The sequence below is a fragment of the Cyprinus carpio genome, chromosome A25, assembly GCF_018340385.1.
Source record: "Cyprinus carpio isolate SPL01 chromosome A25, ASM1834038v1, whole genome shotgun sequence".
Taxonomy (NCBI): Eukaryota; Metazoa; Chordata; class Actinopteri; order Cypriniformes; family Cyprinidae; genus Cyprinus; species Cyprinus carpio.
The window spans coordinates 16,604,699-16,616,168 of record NC_056596.1 but is presented as its reverse complement, the minus strand read 5'-3'; the positions used below and the strand labels follow the sequence as shown (position 1 = coordinate 16,616,168).

The 11,470-nt window shown below is 37.5% G+C and overlaps 2 protein-coding genes across 2 annotated transcripts in view; both read left to right on the top strand.

Moving 5' to 3' along the window:
- The first annotated feature begins 446 nt into the window (after positions 1-446).
- On the top strand, positions 447-10,097 carry LOC109084374 (mixed lineage kinase domain-like protein). Its single transcript, XM_019099050.2, has 11 exons — positions 447-576; positions 4,981-5,433; positions 5,714-5,830; positions 6,930-7,107; positions 7,240-7,340; positions 7,461-7,596; positions 7,833-7,917; positions 8,419-8,558; positions 8,641-8,690; positions 8,820-8,963; positions 9,964-10,097. The coding sequence occupies exons 2-11, from the start codon at positions 4,986-4,988 to the stop codon at positions 10,002-10,004; spliced, it is 1,440 nt and encodes a 479-aa protein (XP_018954595.1). The 5' UTR covers positions 447-576; positions 4,981-4,985; the 3' UTR covers positions 10,005-10,097.
- Positions 10,098-11,451: 1,354 nt separating this feature from the next.
- Positions 11,452-11,470, top strand: part of LOC109084377 (leucine-rich repeat-containing protein 56-like) — a 4,504-nt gene continuing 4,485 nt past the window's right edge. Inside the window, exon 1 of the mRNA XM_042715932.1 lies at positions 11,452-11,470. This exon is cut by the window's right edge and continues 83 nt beyond it. The gene's annotated coding sequence lies outside the window, so the exon portion shown is untranslated.

The following is an 11,470-nucleotide window of genomic DNA, read 5'->3' as shown; positions in this document are numbered from 1 at the left end:
TGACTACGTCTTGTATAAATTTTTCAGAAAATTTCTGTCATATGTACATTAACTGACAGTCACCACTGATAAGCTACTACCAAATATTGTAGAAACTTAATTTTCTGTAAAGTTGCTTTGCAATGATTTGTATCGTAAAAAGCGCTACACACATAAACTTGAATTTAATTGAATTAAAAAAAAAGAGAGGGACGGGGTCAGCAGAGCTCATTAACATTTAAAGGAAAATGTTACAAAACGGCTTGCTCTGAAAATAACTGTTTTTGAGAAGGTAAAAAGGTGTTTTTTTACACTACCATTGAGAAATTTCAACCAAACTATGTTACAGACTTTTCATTAAGACCCTAAAGAATCAAATCAACTTGTGGAAAAAGGGCATCCAATGACCCTTTTAAAGAGTCTGCTCTCATCTCACTCTAAGACAGGAGCCGACTCATTCGAGTTACAAAAAGGAAGCTGCACATAAAGCTAGTGAAGAAGTAGAGGAGTAGCCATCAGTCACTCAAACCTGCTGTTCTCACATTTCCGTGTCAGACCCTGCCGGTTCAGAAAGGATAAAGTTATAAATTAACAGAAGTAAGTACCATCAGTTATGTCGTTACATATATAATGCATCTTGATTTTGAATTATGTCAAATGCCATAACCATAATTAATTTACTTCTGTTATTCATTTACTTCTGTAATAATTATGTTTGCTATAATTATATATTAATAATTATATCATCTTTAAAATATTTGTGATGTCTGATTTGACTGGACATTTCAAACTGACAGTATTTTGCAGTATTTGTAAGAAAAGTTAGGTTCTACTATAGAATTGCAAGTAGTAGCAGTTCTGTGAGCTTAAGACATGTGAAGGATTACCAGGTCAAAGTAAACCTTTTTAAGACAATTACTTCATTAAAATGTTTAAGTACAAAAGTGACATGATTTTTAGCTTATAATGTGTTGTAAACACAGCAGCAAGCTCAAAATGAAGGGAGATTTCGCAATGAATTTCCTGTTTATAGTTTCCGATTAAGCTGATTGTGAAAGTAACTTTGGTTGACTAGTGTGTGGAATTCTTCCAGAGAGACAAGGTAGTCTCGCATTAACATGGCATACTGAATTGGTTTTCAATAATATTTCATTTTCTGCAATTATTTATGGTATCCCTTTCATTAGAATTTTTTTTTATTATTATTATTAACATTATCATTCTTTATTTTAAATCATGTTACAACCAGAACATTGGTTTTTAGCAGGAATGAGGAAATGCTTGCTTTGGTTTGATGGCATAACTTCCACTTTTTTTTTTTTTTTTTTTTTTTTTTTTTTTTTTTTTTTTGCATTATTGACACACTGTTTTCTAATTAATGTTGTTCAGTTGCTTTGACACAATCTCTTTTGTTTAAAGCGCTATATAAATAAAGGTGACTTGACTTTTATTATAATGCAGTCTATATGTGAGAAATAGATGCCATAAAACTTTTTACAATTTCAACATGAATTTTTGCCAGTATTTCAACTGAACTGTTTTTCCATGATTGCATTCAGAAGTTTCTACACACACAGTTATGAAATTTAAATCGCTGTACAGCTGTATGTTTACCTTGCATTAACATATTTCTGCTAATCTCCACATTTTTAATGACCCATCATTTTGAGAGATAAAATGCATTACAGAAAACCATTTCAATTATGTTTTGCCTATTTTTTTTAATAGATTTAAATAATCAAATAATATTAACCAACGTAAACCTGGTTCCCTGAGAGGAGGGAATGAGACAATTTATATGGGGAAACCCTTTTCCAGATGCTGAAGCCTGATTGAATCAGAATCACTCTATTGTAACGCAATAGTGATGGCATTTAAGCATTCACCTGTTGGCGATATCAGGCACCAATTCATAGTTTTCACGTGATGTCACACCCTTACAAAATGCCCACATAGAGGGCAAAACAAAGTTTTTTCTCCACTGACCGCCAGGTATTTTTACAAGGTTGCATTAAGTAGTAATGTAGTAAGACAATCAGTTAGGTCAAGCAGATGAACCCAGAATATATACACAACGTGCAAAGTTTCACATTAAATGTTTTCCCATAGCAAACCGTGACCAAGGAGGGCCACCAGATGACACTGTCTTTTTGTGAGTGTTGTGTTTGTTTGGTGCCATGTGCTCTCTACTGTCTATTTTCTGACCCCGCCCATCTTGTTACGTCATTATTGTTTCAGTTGCTCTACCTGTTTCTCCCTTTCCTCTGGACTCCATTCCCCTAAACTCCACTCACCTGTTCTCTCGTTACCTTATTCCTTGATTTAATTTGTCCCAGCTGTTTACCTGATTGCCTCTTCTTCATAAGCGTCCTGTGTTTTCTGTTCTGGGCTTGTTTGTCTCACGTATGTACCGGTTCATGCCTTTGATGTCTGGCTGCCCTGTGTTCAGTTTATGATTAGTTGTAACCATGAATGCTACTCTGGTTTTTTCCCCTTCGGGGTGGTTTCAGTTGTGATTTTGTTTATTTTGGTGAGTTATAAATAAAGAATCCTCATCTGCCTGCACTTGAGTCTTCGTCTCTTATGATCGTGACAGTACAAACGAGCCATTTGAAGATTCAGCGGCGATGGGGATTTTCTTATACCCAGCTCCCGGACGACTGAGGATCCAGACCCCTGCCAATGGGCCGCATCCCTGCCCACAAGACAGTCGCCCCTTCGGGCTGTATGCCGAGGACCTCTTCGATGCAGTCCAAGGGCTAGTGCTTGAGGAGAGCACCCTCATTCACCTGTTTTTAGCAGGCCTGGATGAGCCTGTCAATTGGGTGGAACTGGGAGAGCTAGTTACTTGGTCCTATTGGGAGATGGTCGACCACATCATTGATTTAAAGGAGGTGGAACTGCTGCAGGGTGCCCCCCTCCAAGTATGGGCTGCTGTTCCAGGACCTCCCGAGGCGGCGGCGTCCGCTCACAAGTCTCCCAAAGTGGTGGCGTCTGCTCACGAACCTCCCGAGGTGGTGGCGTCCACTCTCAGTTCCAGTTCTCCCGAGGCGGCTCTCTGTTCCCCCGAGGCGGCGGCCTTTTTACCTCTTTCTCCAGGCTCTCTTCCACTACACGGGCCTGGCCCTCCATCCCTCCCCCTGATCCACCTCCGTTCCGCCTCCCTCCATGATTCTTACTTTGGAGTGTCTGGAATCCACTCCTTAAGGGAGGGGTTCTGTCACAGTCTTTTTGTGAGTGTTGTGTTTGTTTGGTGTCATGTGCTCTGTCCTGTCTATTTTCTGACCCAGCCCATCTTGTTACATCATTATTGTTTCAGTTGCTCCACCTGTGTTTCTCCCTTTCCTCTGGACTCCATTCCCCTAAACTCTACTCACCTGTTCTCTCGTTACCTTATTCCTTGATTGCCTGTATAAAGTACACATCATCAATAAGGTCTGTGTTAGGGTTCTGCCCTGTGGATGATCTCATCAGATCCACTCCAGACCCAGCCCACCATCAACCCGCGGTGCGGAGCACCAGCCCGAGCCCACCGATGACGGAGAGCCAATTCCCGCTGTGATCGATGAGCCAGTGCAAAGCCGAGCAACTGAGCGGAGGATCGCCCCGGATGCGGAGCTCAACCCGTCAGACCAGTTGCGAGTGCTGGCAACCACGCCCACCATGAGGGAGCAAGCCGTGGATGGTGAGAGCACGGAGTGGAGCTCCACCCACTGCACTGCAGCTGAGGATGAGCTGATTATACATCTGGGACTGCTGGACTTAGAAGGGGACCTAAAAGACTGCTCCAAGGCAAGGGGCTACTGATATCCAGTGAATGCGTGAGCGTCTGGAACTTTTCCATGCTCTGCACACATCTGGACGCTGTTTTGAGGCAAGGGGCTGCTGGTATTGTGCGAATGAGCGATCGAGTGACTTGAACTTCTCTGTGCTCTGTACATGTCAGGCCACTGCTCTGAGGTAGGGTGCTGCTTGAATCATGCAAATGAGGGTCTGTGAACCCTTGTAAACCTCCTCTCATAGACAGCATTGTCAGTGACATGGCTATTTTCCCGCGAACTTCAGGTCCTGACTTAGGGAGGAAGGTGGATGAAAAGGTGGGAATTGGGCCCACGTGGCTCGCTACAGAAGTCCTTAGGGCTTCGTTTACTGGAGCGTAGACAAACTCAAGGAACACTGCATCAACATAGGGGCTGCCCTGGCAGAAAGTCAGTGAATATTCATTCTGAAGGAGACATGGGAGGTTTAGGTGAACAAGGGGGATGCAGGAATTGACACGTTACTAGCCCATCACCTAAACTTTTTTTCCCAAGCTGCCATGCCTTCCGGCTCTGCGGCTCAACAACAGTTGAGTGAAGAAGTGAACAGACAGCTTATCCATACTATATAACTATACTATATCACCAGAACACTGCAGGGGATGGCAATCAGGGCACCTTCCACTGAAGAGCATACCTTCAATGGTGTGCGATAAGAGGCTTCTTGAAAACAGCATCGCTAAGTGAAGGAAAAAGATTCTGAGGTAAATTGGCTCCCAACATCACATATATAGCAGCTGAGCCTGCCAATCAGGTGAATGCTTGAATATCATTAGTTATTGCAGAGCAATAGAATGATTCAATCAGGCTTCAGCATCTCGGAGGGAAAGGGTTTCCCCATACATAATGTCAAGAGACCAGCTCGATAAGGGAACTCGCGTTCCATGAGTTTTATCACTGAGGTGCCATATTCATTTATTTTTACAGACGGCCACATGAGAAACAATTACCGTCTAAATAAGGCTGAGATTGATATTGAAATTTTTTTTTATGTTACCTTTTCCATTTGTTTCACAAATTGGTTTGTATTTATGTTTTACTGGTTAAACCTTTGCTAAAAACAGTGTATTTTATGTTTCAAAATTAGATAATTTTTTGAACATCATCAAAAGATCATAATGCTTCAGTCGTTCAGGATAATTAATCTGAGAAATATTTATTTTTTAATTGTTTTCGTTCTCAGCTGCAATGGATATCATAGAACCAATCCTAGCCATCGCAGAAAAGCTGTACAGCCTGTGTGAGGAGGTGAAGGCCAACAAGAAGCGCTGCAGGCGTTTGGCTCACCGCGTGTCTACTCTGGCTGAGCTGGTGAAAACCGTGAAGGTTCATGGCTTTGGGACTGAGCCTGAACAGGTTATAAATGGACTTGAAAATCTTAAACTCACTCTGGAGTCAGCAGAGAAGGTCTTGAAGAAATACACTTGCTTCAGCTATTTGAGACGCGTCACCAAAGCGTATGACCTCGGCGAGGAGTTCAGCTGCCTAAATGAGAGGCTAAACGATGCAGCTCAGTTGCTTTCTCTAGCGCTTCAGTTCGAGCACAGAGTGAGTATACAGAAAGTGTTTCAAGAAGCAACGAGGCAGCGGGAAGATGAAGAGGACAGGCAGAGTGACTCTCTGGAACTTCGAGAATGTAAGATGTATGGATTTGAATTGGAATAAAATGGATACTTCCAGGAAACAACTGGAACCTTTAGACCAGGGCTGTCCAAACCTGTTCCTGAAGGGCTCCAACCCTAATTAAACACACCTGAACCAGAAAATCAAAATCTTCAGACTCTCTAGAAACTTCCAGGAAAGTGAATTGTAGCTGGTTGGAGCTAAACTCTGCAGGATGTTGGCCCTCCAGGAGCAGGATTGGACACCCTTGCTTTAGACAAAGTATTTACAGAGTATAAATTTGTCTCCTATAGTGCTCCAGTCTTTAGCCCAGGAGAGCAAAGGAACGAACACGATGGTTGACGCCGTGCAAAAGACAGTTGACCAAACTCAAAGAGATGTGCAGGACATTAAAGAGATCCTGGAATCATGTAAGCACAGATAAATTGTTCAATGACAAATAAGAGTAAATAAAAATTATTTTCAAGAATTTTTAGAATAATTAAGAAAATTATTTCAAAAATGCTTTAAAAACACTACTTTAAAACATGTGCCAATGTCTTAAAAATACATTTTATATTCATGTTGGTTTCATAAGGTTTAAAAAAAAAAGTTTGGTTTTTAATAATAATAATAATAATAATAATAATATATATATATATATGTATGTGTGTGTGTGTGTGTGTGTGTGTGTGTGTGTGTGTGTGTGTGTGTGTGTGTGCCTTTTATGGTTGCCTTTCAACCAAAAAAAAAAAAAAACATAACAAGGTTACAAGTGCATTATAACACAGGCTCAATAAAAATCCTATCATAAAAGGTCTGGTTAAAAAGTGAATTTTGCAGCGAGATTTAAAAGTAGGAGTAGGAGACTATTACTATTGCAAATATCAAGAGAAAAAGAGCAAGGGGCAGCATAACTAAAAGTTCTAGCTCGCATGGTGGTCAGGCGAATAATTGCAAACAAGAGAAACTGAGAGTCAAGATCTGAGCGAGTGTGAAGGGGTATAAATATGAAGAAGATCAGTAAGGTATGGAGGAGTGAGATTATTAATAGCCTTGAATGAAAGAAGCAGATTATTTAAACCAATAAACAATACTTCACCAGAAGCCAGTGCAGTCTTTGAAGAACTGGGGAAATGTGCTCGATAACAGGAGTTTTAGAAAGAACACAAGCTTCTGAACCAACTTAATTTTTTAAAGAAGTTTAAAAGGTGAGACCAGAGAGGAGAGCATTACAGTAATCAATACATGTATTAACCAATGCATGTATAAGGACTGCAGTACTATTCATTGAGATAATTGATATTACGTTGATGGAAGTATAAAGTACTCGTGATATTATTAACATGACCTTCAAAAGATAGAGTGCTTTTAAATAGTAAGTAAGTGTATATTAAAAAAGATACTGTAATAATAAAGGGTCACTGTTTTTCAAGAATTTCATTATTATAATGAGGCTTTATTGAAGTAATGTTTTGTTTAGCATTGTTGAAGTAATGTTTTGAATGTTGTCTCAACTTTGGTTGACAGTGAAAAAACCCCGCCTTCATCTGCAAGACATTAGAGAGATTAAACCAGAGGAACTGACCTACAGTTTCCCTGTTAAACCCTTCATGAAGTGCAGCCATTCTGAGATTTACAAAGGAACGTACAACAAGTTCACTGTGGCCATCAAGAGATACTTATGCCCGCTGAGCACCAGCCCCAGGTAGATGACAAAATTAATTGTGATCAAATGTTAGATTTTATTCTGAGTGAAATCAGTCTATCCCATAACAATAATTTTCTTGACTGATTTAAAAACTACAGTTTCCTTGTTGAATTTATTCATTCTTTCCAGTGAGCTGAGGCGTGTTTTTAACAAAGAGGTGGAGACCATGAAGCGCTTTGAGTCACCCAGTATCTTAAGAATGTTTGGGATCTGTGTCGAAGATGAGAACGGTGTGCTAATCTCTAATCAATCTCAAATCACTAACCAAAGAATGATCTCAATTTGAGAAAATCAGCATGTTTGAACTTGTTTAACATGCATCTGATTGTCATTGTGTCCTTCTCATACAGGACCAAATCCAAGAAACCTGATAGTCATGGAATACTGTGAGAAGGGGAGTCTTCGACAAGTCCTGGACAGTAACTGCAATCTGCCCTGGGAGAGAAAGACTCAGATGTGTCTGGATGCGGCGCAGGGACTCTACAGGTCCAAAGAAAGCCAACATACTGTTATTCTGTTTAATAACGACTTATACTTCTTCCTCTGTTACAAAACATTCTGACTCTAACTCCTCCTAGAGCTTTAAGCATACATAAAGCATGTCTTGACCAACTTTTTTATCTAGTTAATTTATTCACATATAGACAATGTTCGCATATAAACTATAGTGAATGTACCTGTATGTTTGTCATCTCGATCTCATTATTTTTTGCACAGTACAGGCTGCATCAGTCAGAGGAGAAGTTTAAAGTGCATGGCTCGATCAGAAGCTGCATTTTTCTAGTGGCTGCTGGCTACAGAGTGAAGGTAATAGATATTCACTTTCACAATATCAGCATCATTTAACCACCAAAACAACCACAACATGTTTTTGTAGTTCCAAAATCTCAAACATCCCAATTTAACAGATGGATGTACATTTTTACAAAATGCCTTTTTAGGGCTTTTAGGACATTTAAGGCAATAATATTTTTACAGTTTCTTTCTAAAGATAGTTTAGATTTCTGTTTTCAATATATATATATATATATATATATATATATATATATATATATAAAGTAATATATATGTCAACTTTATATAAAGTTTCTAGACAATACTAAAATTAAAACAGTTTTAAATTATTTAATTTAATAAAGGATATATGTTACTAAATAGAAATGTGCTGGACACTAAACTTAGGCCTAATAATGAAAGAAAGAAAAAAACTAGAAATGTGCTGGACACTAAACTTAGGCAATGTTACTTGTTGGGGTTTAATCTTGATTTTTTATGTTATGTGTATATGTTCATTTGTATGTTTCAAAATTGGGAGGCTTTGAGTTGGCAAAAACAGAAACTTCTCTTCAGAAGAATAAATCCAAAATGAACAGTGTTTTCCATTACAACTCTCCACAACAGCTTCAGAATATCAACCATCCTTACGACAAGGCATGTGAGATCTACAGGTACGGCAGTCAAACTCAAATATCATACACACATATCTTATTCAAATAAAGGATGGTCACTGACTGTACATGCTCTTTTTAGCTTTGGCATTGTCTTGTGGGAAGTTGCAACACGAGATGTTCCTTTTAAAGGTGTGTATCACCACCACAATCAGTTCTGACAGACTGTTGTTAATCTCTTACATATATTTGTGTTTGCCCTGAATATTACTTCAATTTTAACTAAATACATGCCACACTCTTTCTGTGCCATGCTTTTAGACTGTACAACTCCCGGTCAGATCTACCAAAAAGTCTGTGTAGAAAAAATCATGGAGCCACTTCCAGCAGACTGTCCTAAACAGCTAAAAGAACTCATCAATGCCTGTCGATCATTTGAGCCCTTCCTACGACCAACAGCAGGAGGTAAGACCCTGACACGCAGGTGAAGTTACATTACACAAGTGGGTAGTCAGACTAGCTAACGGTGTGAACAAAAGTAACACAAATGTAACCATTACATAATAAAAGTAAAAATGTAACTTTTAAGCAGTAACATGCCATGTCATTATTTTGCAAACAACTTTACAAATGTCGCATATTTTAATTTCATTGAGACTTCAGATGCTATTCTGTGGTCCTCATTTTATGTGCAGCAACACAAAGAATCTCTTGTTACATACTTTTCGCGGTGCATTTGCAATAAGTTAGAATCACCAGAAAATAGTAAATCTGGCACATTGACAGTGTGACGCCAACTTATGTCTGAGTAAGATGGTTGTGATTGCTGAAAATAGAGAATAAAAGTGGGCCAAATACAGAGCCTTGTGGAACACAAGTGGTATCACCTCTGCCTCCTTTTCATATATATATATATATATATATATATATATATATATATATATATATATATATGTGTGTGTGTGTGTGTGTGTGTGTTTATTTATTTATTTATTTATTTATTTATTTATTTGAGTAACAAAGCTTTTAACAAAAAAATAAATTGCTTAACCAAAGATAGGGCAAATATACTGGCTATAAAAAATTGCTAACTGATAAATAATGAAACTGGAAAAAATGAACAGGTAGGGTAAATGATGATGAGAGACTTTCCAAAATAAAATACATGATCAACCCCAACCCATAAAAATAAATCAAAGGTCAACAAATGTCTTACACCTGTACAAACTTTTGGTGAGATAATTTCAATAAAGGATATAATGGACCCAATTAAGGCATAATCTTACAGCTAATCTTTACTCTTATTAACAAAACACCAAACTGACATGATTATAAATGAGATTTCACAAACAGATTGTGTGAATACATGACCAGAAACACATGAATTTGTCATTTTTCACATGTCATTTTTGATGATAGCAAAAGAAAAGTCTTTTTTTTTTATTGGTTTTTTTTTTTTTTTCAGTATTGGTCGACAAGCTCTTTAACATGGTGGAAGAGGACTGATGGAGCACTCCTGCATCTTTAACCAAGGCCGCTGTCAATCCATATCCATATCAGATTCTGATGATGCAGGATAAAGGAAAGAAAGCAGGACAAAACCTTGTTTAACTGGGGTGTATGGTGCATAATCTTATTGATCTTACTGGGAATTATCCATCCATGCACATTCGATTTATTTGTGATAAGATCTTCACTGGGAAATATTATTTTCCATCCATCCTGTTGCAAAAAAGACTGGATTGTAGATCACATTCGATTTATTTCATTTTTTTTTTTTTTTTTTTTTTTTTTTTGCTGTTGTCAAAATTTTTTGATTTGTTTAGGAAACACAAACGTAATTTTTTTATTTCTCCAATCATCAAAATGTCAAAACTGGATTTGTTTGTCAAACAACATACTTGTCTCTGTTGATGTATGTCAGACTTCTCCAATCATTCATTCCACACACACCCCACCTTTTCTTACCAGCGACTGCAAGCTCGCATTCAAATCTGCCTCCATTCAATCAACAACCAGTTGATAGAATCATGTGCCCTGTATGGCTGTGTAAGATTTTTTTTTTTTTATTATATTAAAATATTCATTTTTTTTTTTTTTATGTTGTATAGGAAACATCATGTTGCCAAAAAGACTTTGGCACAGATGTATTCCTGTTTTTTTTTAAATTGAAGAGTTGAGTTGCAAATATTCATTCTTTTTGTTTACAAAAAAAAAAAACAAAAAAAAAATCAGTTTTGAGCAAATAAATATAAAATCTTATGTTGTATAGGAAACATCATGTTGCCAAAAAGACTTTGGATTGTAGATCAGTGATGTGTGAGATGAGAAAATGTTTAGACTTTGGATTGTAGATCAGTGATGTGTGAGATGAGAAAATGTTGCTTTTAATATCTGTGAGGTAAAATAAACATTGATTTTGTATAATGCTTTATAATTATAGAACTTTATAATACAATATTGGTGTAATCTGTGTCATCAAAAATAAAATCTCACAGCTGCATAGTAAATTTGTCTGTCTGTCTGTCTTTTCTCTAAATATTACATTAAAAGTTACTGTTGTTGTTGTTGTTATGTAACTAACTACAGTAAAGTTATTGACAGTTAAAATGACAGAAAAAGGAGTAAACATACATTCAAGTGATGTCAGAGTTTAAATAAAGTGATGTAAGATATTTTGTCAGGTAATGATCATGTGAAAGTGGTACTCTATCCAAATGTTGGAGCCATTAAAATATAAATGAAATTGTTTATTATGAGAAAAATGGTACAATTTATTTTTACTTCATAATTTAACATATAAATGGATACATTTATTTACATATAAAGTCAAAAGACAAAACATCACATTTATTTCTTGGTTGTTGGTTGTTTTTATTCTATTTATCACAATGCAATTTTAGTTTCAGCAGAGTCGAGTATATTGATGGACTACAAATCCCGCTTAGCCCGGTATCCAGGAAGTAGGTCCC